We start from the raw sequence: 16,402 nt of genomic DNA on the forward strand, positions 1-16,402 counted from the left end.
ATATGTTTTCAATATGAGAAAATAATTAAATAACGGTAGCTAAATAAATTAAATTTCAAATTAATTTAAGTATTAATTTTAACGATCGGGTACAAGTAATATTTATTTCTCTTTCATATTTGTTAAACAAATTAATCAATCAATCAATCATTTAATCGAAATTCTATTTGCATCGATAACGACATTGGGACATTGCATAGCAGAAAAATCAAACTAAAATTAAAAGCCGCACTTCAGTGCATTCTCGTGAGGTCCTCAACAATTTTAATGACATCATCGACATCAGCCTCCTTCTTTTCACCGTTCAGTGTTAGCTGTTGATAAAACGAAATATATTATTTTTTCGAAATATTAATAATTTAAATGCACTTTACCTCCAAACCCGTAACAGTTTCTTTCATTTTCTCCCTGCCCAAATCGAGGAAGCTTTCAATTAAATCGCCATCAATGAAACTCTCACACGGCTCCGTCTTCTGTGTGGTCTGATAACTTCTGTAATAAGAATGATCTATTTTTCCCACCGATTTGATCGTATTGGTTAAACGTTCCTCAAGGCTATGCAAGAAATCGTAGAAATCTTGTGGTATCTGCGTAACAATACCAATAGCGCCATTCACGGAACCATAGAGCACACAACCCATATTGGGTGTTGTACGCTCACCGACATTCTGCATTACCAACGAGCCGTGTCGGAACACATTTACAACGTCGCCCAAATGAAAACGTGCCACTTCAGGCAACAGCTGTCGTTCCTCATCCGTCGTGGCGGCGCTAAATTGTAGTTACGGAATTAGAAGTTTATTCATCAAGTTTTCTCACTAAAGTTACCTATCTTTTTGACAAACAAACAGATTGCCATAGGTCTCCGAGCCCAAAAATGTGTCATCATCCAAGATTTCTACAGCCCGCATCCACTTGGGATCGCAATCACGTGAAATCTCAACGAAAATTCCCTCCATCTGTTTATGCTGCAACAACGTCATCGAACGCATCAGATCACCAACCAAAATAAAGTCACCTGTTTTCGTTTTTGTAAATATATGTTGAAATCTAAATTATTTAATATGTAACTCATTTCTCACCTTTGGCCTTTAGGTACAATACAGAAATGTTATTCTGAATATTACACTCCATACGCAACTCCTTCTCATTGGTCCACTCATATAGACGCACAAAACTGTTTATACCCGCCAAAACTTTGCCATTAAACTCCACCAGGGAGTTACATGAACCGTCGATTTTCGTTTCGGCCACCTGTGTTAGTTTGCCTTCGTTGTAGTGGAAGATGATTATTCGTCCAACTTTTGGTTCAGGTTCGTCGGCATAGATGAGCGCAGTGGATACAACGTAATACGTATTCGGATCATCACCCAGTTTAGCGGACATCAATGAAATTATGCTTTCCGATGGCATAAATTGGTGCGCATGTAGCACTTCGAAAGTATTCTGGTCGATTATTAGTAAATTGTTTATGTCCAATTCTTGACCGACTTCAGCATTTGTAGTTGCCGTATTACCGCCACCAGGTTTAGGTATAATGTTCGATGCGTAGGTTATATTCTGTGCTTGGGTCGAGGCACTCGGCCGTGTGGGTTTCGGACCACCACGTCCTTGCACATCAACACGCAACGTTGCCACACCAAATGTTTGTGAACTTTCTTGATACGCAATGCGTCGTGGACCCTCACCAAGTGGCACAGTTCGAATATGCAACTTCTGTATCTCATCGATGGTGCCTAAAATCACCGAATTCTTTGTGGCTAAAGCCAAACTGTCCGGGTATGACTGCGCATTCAGCGAGCACATATGATTAACTTCCTTCAAATTGACATTTGAAAAGACCAATTTATGATTTGACGAATAAATAACAGTGGGGCGATCCGAACAGGCGAATACATTAGTGGTTGCAAATGATTTAAATGTACGCAAGGTTGTTGGTTGTGTGCCCAAAGTAACTTTTTTCTTCTCACTTAGCCGCCCATCTACTCTGTTTAATATGAAATAGAACATTGAGCCATCACCCAGCGCACAGAGCAAATAATGTATGCCCTCAAATGTAGTCATCAGTATGGAACGCGGTATGATTTCTGTAAGTAGAATGAGATTTGTATGCTTAAACTGTTAATTTATTAACTGATAGTGAATATTTACCACCAAATAATTTTTCAGTGTACATCGTTTCCAGTTTTGGCAGTGCTAGAATCACAACGGATATATCTGTCCACAATCCAATTGCGACAAGGTCAGCTTTACTTTTACCCTCTTCCAATGGGGTAATATCTATACAAGCGACTTCATATTCCAAAGCCCTGTGTGATTTCTCTGCCAACAAGCAATTCTCAATTTCAATGTAGTACACATTGCATGCCGAAGCAACAACTATTTGTGATGCATTACACGAGACGACACCAATGCGTTTACCATCTGGCGGTTGCCATTCCCCTACTAAGCATTTGGTGGTACTCTTTACCAGACGTACCGTAAGTGGTGTTACTTGTATAATCTTTGAAATAAGAATGAAAGCATTCATTAGTATGTGTTTGATTTGTTTTGTACGTCATTCTTACCTGGTCATAATCAACATTTGCGCAATGGAAAGTCTGTTGATCACTAATAAAGCCTGGTATATCAGTTTCTTCTACCTCCTCGCCGGTTAGTGTTAAAATTCGTGTATGACCCACAAATGCGAGCACTAATGTGTTCTCAAAGACACTTTCGTCTATACCCACTTTAAGTGACCACATACCTTTTATGCCAGGCAAATCAATACAGGCATGCTCCTGAATACCAATACCAATCCTAGAAAAAAATCAGTAATTCTTATCAGTTATTGCGCGATGGTAAAGTAGCATAGACTAACCGTATAATACGAAGTGAGCCATCTTTAAAGCTGCCGGAGCATGTTATTATTTGTCCTTGACCTTGTCGATCCAAATCCACCACACCTAAATCGAGGATAGGTGCCAAACTGGTAAAGTTTTCCATGGGTATAACGTAAGAGCCACTTTCGTTGGGAGTTGTACTTAAACGGACTAGCTGAGAGTCACCATGTTTGGAACCAATGAAGAGAAATCCGTTATCCAAGTACGTTATGCATTCCGGTATAGAAATTTCACCTGAAATTATAATATATATTATAAAATAATTCACTTTTAACTTTATATTTCCGTTTAAATTACCTAGTAATTCCACTTTAATTTCCTTTACTGATACTCCACCTTTACCATTGTCTATGGTCTCTAAGAAAAGCATAAACAACTGTCCATACATGTTGCCTAGCAAATACCGCTGACCTTTGCTATCTACGCGAGCATAGCAGTTAATGGTACTTTGCTGGTGAATAAAATACATTTTATAACCATATGCCACTAAATTTTTACATACAACTCACTTTAAATGTAGATGGCGCTACAGCATGGTAGCTATTTCCATCATGGTATACAATCGATTCACGCCCAATAACAATCGCGCCACCTAAAAAAATATATTTTTTAGTACTAATTTTTCAGATAATTGTGAAGCCAAACCTTACCCAATGGTGTTGGTACTGGTATCAACATTGTGGCCTCTGTCTCGACATTGTCTTGTTTCCAGGCAATTTTCATAAACTCTTTGTCACGTAAGTTTATCTCATGTGTCTTCACATGCCGTCCATCTACATCTTTGTGTATAACAATAATTGTGGGATTGATGCAACCGTATAGAAACTCCACATCATACACATTTAGTTCGTCCATACTGAAATATATTAAAGCGATATAAAAGCTTTCATAGGAGAATGTATTATGTATAGTAAATACTTACCGTAAATTAGTCGCCTTCAATTCGCTTGTCTCCTTGTCCAAGGGTATAATAGTGAAGAGACCCATGTAAAGGCACATGCCTATAACACGCGCTTTTGGATCAATTACAGCGATTACACCGCCTTCGGTTGGTATGCTTACATTATCGGATACATTACCATGCGCTTTTGTTATAACACTAATTTGGTCGCCGACCATACGACATTCCAGTATCATAACATTATATCGCAAAGTAAGTATAAAAAGTAAATCCTTCTTGCTATCCTATAATTTAAATGTATTTATTACAGTTTAGTGTGCTTCCAATTGTTATAACAAACCTGAGGACGGAAGTGACGCATGACAGATATCTGGCCATTGATATTTACTTCTTTTAATGGTCTCAATCCTTCGGGTGTAACTAAATCAATTTCCAACTGGCTGTTTCGGGCAATGATTAAGTTTAAATCAGTTGGCGATGTAAAATTGCCTGAAACGTATAAAATCTTTAGAATTAACCTGACAATAAGGAATTTGTTGTTGTTTTAAAAACACGCCGGTTATCCATCATAGCACAAAAGGCATGGCAATTTCTAGGCGGGAGCAGCAAAATATGGTTATGCTGCTAACCATCTTAATTAATTGTATAAACCAGCGACCAGTTGTTTAAAGCAGTAAATAAAAAAAAATATATTATAAATTCCAGTTTCCCGGGACGCGACGCGGCAAACATCTCGCTGATAGTCATGAAATTTGTTAATAGAACTTACCGGTTACGCAGCTAACAACTGCAGTCGGCTTTTGTGCCGTAACCACATAATGGTGTGACATTTCCTCTGCTATATATTTTAGATATCTTCAAGTCGTTTCAAATAATAAAAAATTATAATTTTCCTTTTAAAAGGACGATTCTACCACCGCAAACCGTCGAATATCACTTTTCGGCCTTTTTTGGTTTGACTAATTACAACTCTGTCTTCTAAATATTCAGCACCAACCAGTGTTACCAGGTCCATGAATGACAATTAAAATAATTTTAAACCTTTATATATACGTCTATGTTGTTTTTATATATACAACAAACAAAATATTTATTTCATATATATCTGAGATATATTTTGCAACCAAATACAAAATTAAATCAAAACGAATATATTAATTTCAATAGTAATTATGTTTACGTTCTGATTCCGATTTGTTCTAGATTTCACAATGGAAATCAGTGTTGTAACAAATTTCACTACGTTGGAATTGTTATCTCAACTGTTACTAAATTCAACTCTGCGTAAATTTTGTACTGAAATTAATATATTATGCACCGAATATTTTTATTTAAATTGTTTTAAAAATATTATTATATTTTAGTTAAAGTTAGGATATAATTTCTGTAATATATTATTAAAAGGAGTGAGGCCCATATGAAAAATTACATGTTTCAGTTATGCTTAGGTTTGGAAATAGGACTCACGTCTGACAGCTACTAAGTTGTGCAACAGTGCAGGTGGAACCATTCCAGTTTGGTACTACGTGTTTGACAATTTCTCATATAATTTCTCGTTGTCTCGTCGTTACGAAGAATTTATTATTGTTCATTATAGTTATTAAATAAATCCTTATTTTTTATTCTAAAGTGCTGGTAATTGTACAACAATTAAGCAATAAAAATAACGTAAACGTTTTTGCTCGGGCAAATAATAGTATTGTTGAGCTTTATTTTCCGCGAATTGTGGTAGTCTGAGGGCTAGAAATATGGCTAAACTGACGGATGTATACCGTGCAGAGGATGTGATCGACGTTGGTTATAGACAAATCCCAGTTGTCACAGGTTCTGCCGATGATTCCTCCTTAATGGTGAGTTGTGACAATTATCGACATTGATAAGGTGCACTAAATGCAATCTCAAAAATTTGCGTAAAGTAGGGTTGGATTTTACTAAGATATATAGATTTTGCTAAATATATTGTTTAAATACTGCTTTAAAGGAAAAGATGCATTATATTTTCATAATGTGTGTAGTTCACATGACCGTATTGCAAGAGCTGTGGAGAAAGTGTATGTATAGTAAAAGTGTACGTACATTAACCAGCTGATTGTTAACCATTGAACCTGTTGATACATCCGAAGTTGGCTAGTACGGAAAGAAGTTAGTAGAAAAAGTGTTTTATGGATTCATAGAGTGCTACACGCTTAAATAATCTTCCAACGATAAAAAATCTCAAGAATTTTATGTCCAACCACTAAAGACTACTCCAACTTATGGTATAATATGGATTCTTTGGTACTACCTACCATCACTTATGCATTCTTTGATTTTCATAAATACATGTACATATACATACTTACATATGCATGTTTGAATGAGCTGTAGTTGGACTGTGAAAACAGGTTCAACGCGAAATACATATATTTCATCAACATCTCAATGCAGTTGTACTAGCTTGCAAATGCACGACAGGGGCTCGATTAGTTTACTCTGCATAACTTGCTTGCTAAATGATGACTTTGGATGCATCAACACTCCCGTCCCTGCGTAGTTATCGCGATATTTGATATACATATGCATAGTTTTCTCTTTTATTGTTATTATAATTATAATGTTTTTTTTTATAACATCAATTGCAATGCACCTTCATATTTGTACTAATAGCGGTATAGGAGTCTCATTTCTAACCTAATTCACAGAAAGGCGTGCATAACTATAAACGATGTATTTATCTTTTTAAGTTTGTTTTGCGCTTATCACTATATACATACTTAGATGAGATATGAAAATAGCTAAAATTTATTGTAGATTTAGATCAGTAATGACATCCGAAGTTTATTGAATATTTTTTTCAATTTCCCTAGCCAAATACATACACAACTTGTGGATAAATAATTATTAGTTAATTTATTTAATTTTATGTAAATGTTTCCAACGAATATTAACTAATATATAATGTAAATATGGCTTATGTTTTCAGATGTTAATGGATTTGAGTAACAAAGGTCTCTGCATAGATAGCCCGCAAATTCGTGGTAGAGAACTTGAAATATTCACGCGAAAGTTTAAACTTTTATCGGCTGATGAACTGAAATTATCGCTGGAAATAGATAGTGTCACATTCGTGTCTTTATTAAATCAATGTGTGCCATGTGTGGGCTGTCGGCGTCGCGTTGAACGTTTATTCTATCAACTAACGCTTTCTGGATATCCGACTCTAGATCCGCTGATACTAAGAGATACGTGTATTCTTACAGTGCGCGAAGAACTTATGTCGTCACCACAGGCTTTAGGTACATTACTCTACCGGCATCATGAGGTACTCGGTGATTTGCTGGATAATAAATTGCGGAATAAAACTCGATGTGCCCTACATTCATTGGATGCATTTCGCTCAAGACCTTTTTCGGAAGTTTGGAGAGAAATGTGGTTCTCAATGAAGTATAATTGTCGAGACAGATTGGCTACGATCGAAACAACAGAATTGCACGAAGTACTCGAGAACTATTTGAAAAAACACAAATTTTGTCAGGGATGTCGTAATAAGGTGTGTATATGAAATGATTTATTTATTTTTTTTGTTTTTTTGTGCAATGTCATTTCTTTGTGTAATTTGTAACATTTTATGTTTAATTAACAGATCGAAAAGGCATACCAAATACTCGTAAACGAAACGACTTGCAAAGAAGGATTCGACGCGGCTTTGTATGCGAATATTAGGAAACCCCAATCCGAAAAGCACATTAAAATAATTACGAAAAAAGTTGATTTCCTCGACGCTCTAATAAGGCGCGCCGAACCTGAAGTTAATGGCAGGTAAATCCTCTTGAATATAAATAACTGAGATACTCAATTAACTCAAAAATATGCAAACCCAAAGTAAAATAAGACTATATAAAATCTCGTAAATTCTTCTCTTCTCGTAGTTATTCAAAGCAGCGAGAACGCCATGCGAAAACGCTTGAAATTGCCCAAGAGGAAGTGCTAACCTGCGTTGGTATGATAATGTATGAGCGGCTTCGTCGTATTTATGTTAGTCTGCGTGAAGAAGAGAGGGCTTGTCAAGTGCTGGCAGCAGTTGGTGTTCATGCGTTAAGCCGAAATTTTGACATGGCGGTGGAACGCAAACAAGGTATAAGCAATTTAGAATTGCTCTATCAGGAAATTAGTCGCGCTGAAAGAGCTAAGGAATTGAGACGAGAACAGAAGAAACTGAAAAAGAAGATGAAGAAAATTGAAAAGAAGGAAAAGTTATGTCGAAAATCTACGAAACCAGCTGTTGATAATGGTGATTCAGATGCCGTGGATGCAGACGAGGAGGAAGAAGAAGACAGAGAAGAAGTAGACTTTGAAATGATTGATGAGGCGGTGGATTTATCCGACGAATTAGACGAAGAATTAAATAAATTAGTAGATATTATGGATAAAAACTTACGCACTGAAGAAAAGGGATCCTCGATGTGTGACAACCCTCAACCTGCAACGGCTGTTGCATCAAAGTCTCCCGCTCAAAAGAAACGTAAGCAAAAGAAGCAGAAAAAGCACAAACAGCCCATACAACAAGCGAGTGGCAGCAAAAAGAAAGAAATACCACAACAACAACAGCAGAGAGTGCCTACCGTAGAACAACCGCTATCAGCACACGGCAGTCCTTACGGCAGCTGTTGCGACATCGATACCAATGTTTCTGTGGCCAAATGTGATGTTTGTTTAACTCCACAGGATCATTGTCCATGCGAAAACGATGTACGAGACTCTGGTTATGGCAGTGAGTTATTAACATCTGATAATTCGCCAATCAACAGTATCGCCAGCACCCCAGAGGGTTCGGAGGTATCTTGTTCCGACGGTTTTTGTAACCATGAAAATGGGCAGGACATGGCTTTGGAGGAGGAACATCACCACCACATGTACGATTTTCGAAATAGCTACATGTGGGGAGACAGTTCATTAAACCAAAAATACGGCTCTACGAACTGGCTTAGCTTGCAGCAAATGCTGGTAGGTACTATTTACTATCAACGATCAATGAGAGCACTTAACCAGTGTTTTTAATGGTGCTTTTATTTAGTTTTTATCAAAGTATTTAATTTAAAATTTCTAATCATAAATAATTTTCTTCAATTTGCAGGATAATTTCGATGAATATGATGATGATGAAGAGAACTGTTACATTCCACAAGAAGTGGTTCTGGAGTATCAATGCCAGCGCGAGAAAGTGGAGCAGCAACGGCAGAAACTGCGCGAAACTTTGAGAGAAAATTTCGCGCGACTATGTAAACAACATAAAAGTGGTAAAAAACGGAACATTAACGCTGCCAGGAGCAGCACAGCAGGGCCAGCTTGCATCTAATTAGCGTGGTGTTTAGTCACGGAACCTAAGGCAGTTTTAATACTGCATAGCAGTCCTTAATAATGCATAATGTATTGTAACTCAATAATGACTACGTACATTTCCGCAAAATTATTATTGTTTCTGCAAATATATATTGAAATTATTTAAACCTATGTGGACATATTAATTTTTCATTCTTTCACGGACTTAATATCTAGTAATTTAACAATTGCGGCACTCCTCGTGGAACGGCTCAAGTGTACGCAAGTCACGCCAAGTCGGTGGTAGCCCATTTGACACGAATTTTCCACATCTTTTGCAAGCCTCTAAAAACAACTTACTGTAACTGTGTAGCCAAGTCTGAAAATTAGTGCAATCGAAAAAATGAATACGTTAAAATAAGTAAAATTCACATTAATTACCATATAGCTTTTTATAGCTAGGTCGGGTAGTGTAGGCGAGAAGAAGTGCAACATTGCAATATGTGTATGTTCTTGAACTTTTCGGAATACTTCGTAACGCGATTCGGCCCATAAATCATCTGGATCAAGTGTTTCGTCAAATCCCTTAACTGTAACCCATTCGATTAGCACACCCTTGCAGACTATCGCTGCCTTGAGCACACGACTTATTGTAACCTGTGTGATGAAATTATATTTCGAATAAAGTTTTCTTTCCAGACATTAACAGTAATAACTTACAATTACAACAACATTAGAGCCAAAAGGTCGACACACTTGATAACTTGTAAGTGGTAGGTTGATTTCGCTCAGTAACTTGTCTGTATGACTAATGTAAAAAGTTCGTTTTCATCAGAATTTTCATATGAGAAAAATAATATTATGCATACTTACTCTGGGTCGGTATTATTACAAGATGTGAATGGTATGCGCACACGTTTCTGGGAACAATATACGTATGAGCGTCTAAGATTGTTTTGATTCAAATTGTTAAATGCTAAAAAGCTATGGTCATGCACTTTGTCAATCCATTTGTAACTATTCACGAGTTGTGAATACAATGCCTGACGCTCTGGAGCAGTTTCTTGCGCAAGGTAAGTAGTTTGACCCAAGCAGTACGGTGTTTGTGGAGCTTGTAAACCATTAATTAGACCTTCAACTTCCCTGTTCAAATATGCAAGAATTAAATTAAGGTATAACTAAGGCAGTCGGCCATAATTTATAGTTTACCTCAGTTGTGCATTCATGTTATTAAAGTTCTCCTGAAACTTTAGGAGAAACTTTGTGCGGCTGTCTTCAGCCAATTCGGCGTTAGTGCCATCAGCCAATTGCTCAAAGCATTGACGGACGCTTGAACGCAGTGATCTCACTGCGCCCAGCGTGGAGTTCAGTTTCTCCATTCTATCCAGGTTTAGGCTTATTATACACCGATTTATATGAAATTATATTATTTACGCTCTGAAAAACTAACTTGGTTTATTATACACGAATGTTATAAATAAAGAAAAATGCCGAAACTGTCAAATCGCAAATGATGACAACAAAAAAACTTTAAACAAAAAGGGTGGCATTGCTCGCAAAAATCTTATTTTCAATTTAGGTAATCTCAAAATAAATTTGTTTTTGTATATACAATATAAAGTGTGGAAGATTCATTATTTTACAAATTATTGTTATATTGAGAAAAATGTATTTGCAATCATATTACAAAGGTTTTTTCAAATATTTTAAATTTTTATTTTTTATATAGCAGTGGCACCACATAAACGTGAGCAATAGCTTGCCATAAGATGTCGCTACAAGCAACTCAAATCAACTGACGACAAAAGTCAACTTTCTGCGAAGTTGCCTGTCAATTTATTATTATTGTTTCGTTGCATTCTAAAGTGTAGTTAATTTTCACATATTCAAATAAGTTTTGGAAACTTTTCGCAATGGGTAATAAATCTTCCTTGTTACTGCGTCCGGAGGAAATTGCTCAAATTCAAGAAGAGACTGGATGTAAGTAAATATACATAAAAGTCCAGTATCTTGTAAACTATTTACATTTATATTTGTAATGCATTAATATGTAACAACCGTGAAGTAATTACATTTCTGTATTAATTTGCAGAATATATTAAATTATAATTGCTATTATATATTTATATATGTCTAGATTCAGTAGCTCGGAACATATTCCTGCTACACTTTCCATATCATGTGATGTAAACAATTATATCTATAATTTACAATTTATAAGAAAGTTGACGTCACTCAGTGTTATATAGTATAGTACACTTGCTAATACGATATTATTTTTGGCATATTTTACTAAGTAATTAACTGAGCAATGTGAATCAATTAGAACTGATAAGTGTTGGCAATTATCATAGTTAGGTGATAAACAACACACTTTCTTTATACTAATATCGAAAATATATCTACGCATACACACATCTAGGTGTATGAGTTAAACGGTGGTAGATCAAAGTTTGAATTGACCAATTCACAGAAATCAAGATTAGATAAAACTAATTGACCATAACTTATTGAAATTGTACAATTTTTTGGCAATACTATTTTACAAAAATACTGTTTATTTACAGTCACGCCTAACCAAATTGAGCGACTCTACTCCCGTTTCACTTCATTGGATCGCGGTGATTGCGGCACGTTATCTCGTGAGGACTTCCTGCGAATTCCCGAATTAGCAATTAACCCGCTCTGCGAGCGCATCGTACATGCTTTCTTTGAAGACAGTACCGATGATCGTGTTAATTTTCGACAATTTATGAATGTTTTGGCTCACTTCCGACCAATTAACTCCAAAAAAGAAAACGGTTTAAACAGTCGCGAAGAAAAGCTAAAGTGTTAGTATAACTACTAAAAAAATATTTTTCTAAAAATTAATATCAATTTTATTTCACTTGCAGTTGCATTCAAAATGTACGACCTGGATGATGACGGTGTTATAAGCCGCGACGAGCTATTGAGTATTCTCCACATGATGGTCGGTGCTAATATAAGCCAAGACCAGCTAATAAGCATAGCCGAACGTACTATTTTGGAAGCAGATTTATGTTGTCAAGGCAAAATTTCCTTTGAGGACTTTTGTAAAGCTCTGGAGCGTACTGACGTGGAGCAAAAGATGTCAATTCGATTTCTTAATTGAACTAACATTTACGTAGTTTGTATTAAGCATTTTTTTGTCTGACACTATGTAAAAATATGCAAAGAAGTCAAGTCTTACAAATATAGTTTTCCAAAATATATTGATTTTTACATCTAATTTCCGATAAAGTAATTATTTACAGTTGAGCGCATCAATTTTTTTAATTAGAAAATATTTCTAAGGAAATTTAAGTAAACAATATTTATTTAAGTTGTTTGTTGTTGTATGTACATATAATCAACTATTATAAACATTAAAATTATATGCACTTAAACCAATAAAAAGTATTGATTGTAATTTTTTCATATCTTCTCACTTTCCTGAAGCCAAATCTGTTATATAGGATTCCGATAATTCAACCATCTCACTGCGTTCCTAAGAGATCAACTTCTAAGACGGATTTATAACTTCAGAACTTGCGTATCATCAGAAAAACGTAAAAAATAACAAAATTTTTGGGGGTATGAGGTTTTGAAAACAATGTAATTTTATTTGATTTTATATTTATATATGCATATAATTGAATTTAATATTTCGTTATTTTAGAGTTGTAATAACTATAATCGTAATTAAGTTCTGTCGACAAATGCTGGTAGAATCACTTATTTGTAAATATACTGGGTCTCCAGCACCTCCACCAGAGCGTCTTAAGTCTGAAGTACCACAACTTAATACGCAACCAACATTTTTCAATTCATGTTGTTGATGAAACTGCCAATTTCTTCAGATGCTCCATGAAAAGTTGTAGCGAGACGTCATCGGTCAAGACAGGCGCTCCACCATCCTGTACGAAATTGTGTTTTAGTAAGCAAATATATAAAATAGTATATAGAAAACTAAAAATATAGTTAAGTAGAGGCTACAGAGAGAAGGAAGCAAAAGCGAAGCATTTTAGAAGCGTATACATAAAAGCACCAATCAACGCACCACACCACACCGCACACCATACAATTTCTATATTCTATATTTTCGGTTATTCGTCAACCAAATATGGCAATACTATAGAAAAATCATAAATACCGTAGACTGGCCAATCGGTGGCTACATTTTTCGCAGTTTTGCAAATCATACAATCCATTGAACACACGACAATTATTAAACAGAGACGAACGTGCAAACGCAAAAAAAAAATCAAAAAATAAAAGTTAAATATCATAACAAAACAGCAACATAAAAAACAATGCGTACAAACTTTAGTGAAATACAAAAGAGATGCATCACAAAATTTGCCTAACATGTACGCTTAACATATTTGCAAGACTCACCTGTCCATACGCGTACATGTTGTTATGCGTTTGCGAAGGATTGACTTTAGACAGCAAGAAACGTGCTTGTGAACCACCATGTTCGGTGTCTATATAACGCGGCATTGGGAAACGTGTCTGTAAAATCTCCTGAGCATCGTCCACAGGCGCTTGCAGTAGCTGCTTGAAATTCTCATACTCGGGCATATCTTGGTACTTCAGCGCACGCCATTGTGCAATGGTCTCACCGTGGTATATGAGAATTTGGAAAAATGTGTCCATTAATAATATACGGTCGGGTTGGATCGATGATGTATCGAGCAACACTGGTTCTGGCGGACCATTAAACGAGTAGCTGTAAAGAATTGGCTGTATCATGATTAGCGACTGTGTAAGGTCCTCGCGCATCAGCATGTGCCGGTAGAATGTGGTCTCGTCTGGTGAGTTGTTGAAGACTTGCAGGAATTGTGAACGGCGAAGATGGTACATGAATTGCGGGAAAAGGCTGAAATTCTGTGCCAAACGGAAGCTGTTTGGATCATCTTTGCCGTATTCACCAAACTTCTGACACTGTACGAACGAATATATAATTTTAGGTTATGCATAAGACATTTGGGGACTCCATGTGTATATTTACCAAGCGAATAAGTTGTCGATCGACCCAACGCAATATATCGGGACCTTCATCTGTTTCAGCGCGATACACCACCATGCGTGCCATAATGACTGCTGCAGCTTCTTGATCAAAGCCAGCACTTATATATGGTAAATTTGTGGTTGCATCTGCCCAACTAAGGATAAATAAATGTAATTATATTGGAACATATTTCAATATTCAGCTATAATTGTATTACTTTCTTGCCAACGTGGTTACACGTATACGACGCTGTCCATTTGCATGCTGATATTGTGTTATAAATTGTATGCAGCCACGTCCGCCTTGCGGCATCGGAGCCGCATGTTGGTTGACCACTTCGAAGAAAAATGCCATTGTCGAGCTAGGATTCACTGTACACATCTTCCATTGCACCGTGTTACCCATGCCGATCTCCACATCAGACACCGACGAGTTCTTCACATTCAGCGACACACACGAACCGATGCCGCCCGAGATTTTCAGCTCGCGCGAGCACTTCACCTCCAGTGTGCCATTGAATGCCATTTTTAAATCACCGCGCGCATCACGTGCAAACACCCGTTGGAATGTTTGCTTGAAAAGCGATGAATTGAATGAGTCTCCTAAAACCATGTGTCCACCAGTTGAATTACAGCACTGTTTCATTTCCATAAGACCGCACTGATCAAGTGCACAAGAATAAATATCGATGCAATGTCCGTTGGTAGCGGCACGCAAAGCCAACGCATCGTAATGTTTTATAGCTTTTTTCATAAAGCGTGCATTATCTTTTTGTATATCATGATGTGAACGAATGGGATGTTTCAGCTCATCGTCAACCACTTGACCGGGACCTTGGGAACAAGGTCCACCAACAAAACTCATGATGCGAGCGCCGGTATTTGGATAGGTACACTCAAGTAGACCAACTGCAATCGATAATGCAGCGCCCGTTGAACGTAAATACCGCTTGCCCTGAGGTACCGGCCAAGGGTCACGCTGTAATTCACTCAACAAATCGCCCAGTGCACTATCACATTTACTTATGGGCTGGAGGAAACGATTTGCTGGAGGTGCTGCCGCTCCGGCGGGACGTTGTTGGCCTGGAATTTGTTGACCAGGTTGCCCAGGAGCTCCAACAGGCGCACCTGTTGACCTACCAATACCCAACATATCTTGAACTTGCTTTGCAGTAAGATCTTTTGTACCACGAAAAACGTAGCTTTTCGAACAACCCTCAGCTCCCAATTCGTGTACTTGAATCATTTTTCCAAATGTAATTAGTCCGACCAGCGCATTTGGTGGTAATAAACTTAGTGACATCTGCAAAGAATCTTTCAACGCATCCAACTCTTCCTCATCCATACAGGTATCAACCAGAAATATGAAAACCGGTGGCATGCATGGTGCACGGGTAATTGTATACTCAATTGTACTGAAGCCTGGAATCAATTCGGCAGGTTGATGTTGTTCCGAAATAGCAGCATATTGAGGTGGAAACTTAAAAAATACACATACAGTGAGGTTTAATTGAAAATAACAACGTACAAATATTTGTTAAAACTTTCTACTTACTGGATTACGTTGGAAACAAAAATTGCACACCCATAACTTGGCACGATAGTCCACTTGACATAGAGGATTAAGTATTGCACGACAGTTAGCACGGGTACACAAAACTGGCTCATATTGTATGGGTGGCAAGTCAGGACGTTCCTTCAGTGGTTGATAAAGACAGGCAAGTGGCACAACTAGACGGCCAGCGTCTATACGGCTTGATGGCCACACATTCCAAGTTAAACGCACTCCATCACGATCTTCATTCTGTTGAATGAATTCTTCGTAGGTTGTCATCTTAATTGGGTGCGGTCTATTCGGAAATCCTTTTTAATAAAACACCCTGCGATCAAATTGGAATTATTTTCTAAATTTTTTACACGTCCACGTCACAAGAAATCGAGATGCCATCTAACAGAATGACAAATAGCAATGTTGTCAACAAATCGTGCTTAAATTAGACGGTCGTTCAGGGAAGTGAAGTGTCAATTATTAAGATTTTTATTAACATTAAACATTTAAACTGTTGTTAGAAAACTATAATATTGTTTAAATAATATATATAATTTTATATAGTACAAATTATATTATAATTATGTATATAGTTTTATTGAATAATGTTTGATACAAATTGGAAATACTATTTCAAAGATTTCTAAACTTGTAAACGCATTCAGGAAATAATTTTTGCTAATTAAATTTATATTATCTTTTATAAAATTAACAAACACATAACTATATCAAACAGTTGAAATAAGTATTTTCATAAAC

The 16,402-nt window shown here is 36.7% G+C and overlaps 5 protein-coding genes across 6 annotated transcripts; 2 read left to right on the forward strand and 3 right to left on the reverse strand.

Moving 5' to 3' along the window:
* Positions 1–72: 72 nt before the first annotated feature.
* LOC105209180 (DNA damage-binding protein 1) lies at positions 73–4,764 on the reverse strand. Its single transcript, XM_011179453.3, has 13 exons — positions 4,553–4,764; positions 4,124–4,272; positions 3,805–4,067; positions 3,533–3,738; positions 3,392–3,474; positions 3,180–3,333; positions 2,861–3,116; positions 2,568–2,799; positions 2,152–2,503; positions 1,083–2,087; positions 829–1,018; positions 375–771; positions 73–314 (listed from the first exon to the last, which is right to left on the reverse strand). Exons 1-13 carry the CDS (start codon positions 4,611–4,613, stop codon positions 234–236), a joined length of 3,429 nt encoding a protein of 1,142 aa, XP_011177755.2. The 5' UTR covers positions 4,614–4,764; the 3' UTR covers positions 73–233.
* Positions 4,765–5,192: 428 nt separating this feature from the next.
* Positions 5,193–9,273, forward strand: LOC105209178 (gametogenetin-binding protein 2-like). The gene is made up of 5 exons (XM_011179451.3): positions 5,193–5,633; positions 6,746–7,312; positions 7,406–7,581; positions 7,692–8,766; positions 8,897–9,273. Exons 1-5 carry the CDS (start codon positions 5,532–5,534, stop codon positions 9,116–9,118), a joined length of 2,142 nt encoding a protein of 713 aa, XP_011177753.2. The 5' UTR covers positions 5,193–5,531; the 3' UTR covers positions 9,119–9,273.
* Positions 9,274–9,307: 34 nt separating this feature from the next.
* Positions 9,308–10,586, reverse strand: LOC105209179 (mediator of RNA polymerase II transcription subunit 27). Its single transcript, XM_011179452.3, has 5 exons — positions 10,291–10,586; positions 9,955–10,224; positions 9,802–9,889; positions 9,523–9,738; positions 9,308–9,460 (listed from the first exon to the last, which is right to left on the reverse strand). Exons 1-5 carry the CDS (start codon positions 10,458–10,460, stop codon positions 9,323–9,325), a joined length of 882 nt encoding a protein of 293 aa, XP_011177754.1. The 5' UTR covers positions 10,461–10,586; the 3' UTR covers positions 9,308–9,322.
* Positions 10,587–10,864: 278 nt separating this feature from the next.
* Positions 10,865–12,327, forward strand: Chp (calcineurin B homologous protein 1). The gene is made up of 3 exons (XM_011179447.3): positions 10,865–11,061; positions 11,649–11,912; positions 11,976–12,327. Exons 1-3 carry the CDS (start codon positions 10,995–10,997, stop codon positions 12,212–12,214), a joined length of 570 nt encoding a protein of 189 aa, XP_011177749.1. The 5' UTR covers positions 10,865–10,994; the 3' UTR covers positions 12,215–12,327.
* A 353-nt stretch (positions 12,328–12,680) lies between these two features.
* LOC105209177 (protein transport protein Sec23A) lies at positions 12,681–16,056 on the reverse strand. Of its 2 annotated transcripts, XM_011179448.3 has the most exons (6): positions 15,650–16,056; positions 14,313–15,574; positions 14,096–14,249; positions 13,480–14,028; positions 13,235–13,255; positions 12,681–12,998 (listed from the first exon to the last, which is right to left on the reverse strand). In XM_011179448.3, exons 1-6 carry the CDS (start codon positions 15,926–15,928, stop codon positions 12,909–12,911), a joined length of 2,355 nt encoding a protein of 784 aa, XP_011177750.1. In that variant the 5' UTR covers positions 15,929–16,056; the 3' UTR covers positions 12,681–12,908. The 2 variants fall into 2 exon arrangements, with proteins under 2 accessions (XP_011177750.1, XP_011177751.1); XM_011179449.3 differs by lacking the exon at positions 13,235–13,255 and having other exon boundaries at positions 15,650–16,055.
* Between the last annotated feature and the right edge of the window lie 346 nt (positions 16,057–16,402).

This window comes from Zeugodacus cucurbitae, chromosome 2, assembly GCF_028554725.1.
Source record: "Zeugodacus cucurbitae isolate PBARC_wt_2022May chromosome 2, idZeuCucr1.2, whole genome shotgun sequence".
Taxonomy (NCBI): Eukaryota; Metazoa; Arthropoda; class Insecta; order Diptera; family Tephritidae; genus Zeugodacus; species Zeugodacus cucurbitae.

What these genes read in the sequence shown, in the direction of transcription:
- LOC105209180 (XM_011179453.3), bottom strand. Translation starts at nt 4,613, where the DNA reads ATGTCACACCATTATGTGGTTACGGCACAAAAGCCGACTGCAGTTGTT. An exon ending in AGTTGTTAGCTGCGTAACCG is followed by an intron (nt 4,273 to 4,552) that starts GTAAGTTCTATT and finishes TATACGTTTCAG; the next exon opens with GCAATTTTACATCGCCAACT. An exon ending in TGCGTCACTTCCGTCCTCAG is followed by an intron (nt 4,068 to 4,123) that starts GTTTGTTATAAC and finishes TTTAAATTATAG; the next exon opens with GATAGCAAGAAGGATTTACT.
- LOC105209177 (XM_011179448.3), bottom strand. Translation starts at nt 15,928, where the DNA reads ATGACAACCTACGAAGAATTCATTCAACAGAATGAAGATCGTGATGGA. An exon ending in ACATGTACGCGTATGGACAG is followed by an intron (nt 13,256 to 13,479) that starts GTGAGTCTTGCA and finishes CGAAAAATGTAG; the next exon opens with CCACCGATTGGCCAGTCTAC. An exon ending in CACCGATTGGCCAGTCTACG is followed by an intron (nt 12,999 to 13,234) that starts GTATTTATGATT and finishes AATTTCGTACAG; the next exon opens with GATGGTGGAGCGCCTGTCTT.
- LOC105209178 (XM_011179451.3), top strand. Translation starts at nt 5,532, where the DNA reads ATGGCTAAACTGACGGATGTATACCGTGCAGAGGATGTGATCGACGTT. An exon ending in GTCAGGGATGTCGTAATAAG is followed by an intron (nt 7,313 to 7,405) that starts GTGTGTATATGA and finishes TTTAATTAACAG; the next exon opens with ATCGAAAAGGCATACCAAAT. An exon ending in GAACCTGAAGTTAATGGCAG is followed by an intron (nt 7,582 to 7,691) that starts GTAAATCCTCTT and finishes CTCTTCTCGTAG; the next exon opens with TTATTCAAAGCAGCGAGAAC.
- LOC105209179 (XM_011179452.3), bottom strand. Translation starts at nt 10,460, where the DNA reads ATGGAGAAACTGAACTCCACGCTGGGCGCAGTGAGATCACTGCGTTCA. An exon ending in TGTAATAATACCGACCCAGA is followed by an intron (nt 9,890 to 9,954) that starts GTAAGTATGCAT and finishes TTTTTACATTAG; the next exon opens with TCATACAGACAAGTTACTGA. An exon ending in TAGCTATAAAAAGCTATATG is followed by an intron (nt 9,461 to 9,522) that starts GTAATTAATGTG and finishes ACTAATTTTCAG; the next exon opens with ACTTGGCTACACAGTTACAG.
- Chp (XM_011179447.3), top strand. Translation starts at nt 10,995, where the DNA reads ATGGGTAATAAATCTTCCTTGTTACTGCGTCCGGAGGAAATTGCTCAA. An exon ending in AATTCAAGAAGAGACTGGAT is followed by an intron (nt 11,062 to 11,648) that starts GTAAGTAAATAT and finishes GTTTATTTACAG; the next exon opens with TCACGCCTAACCAAATTGAG. An exon ending in TCGCGAAGAAAAGCTAAAGT is followed by an intron (nt 11,913 to 11,975) that starts GTTAGTATAACT and finishes TTTCACTTGCAG; the next exon opens with TTGCATTCAAAATGTACGAC.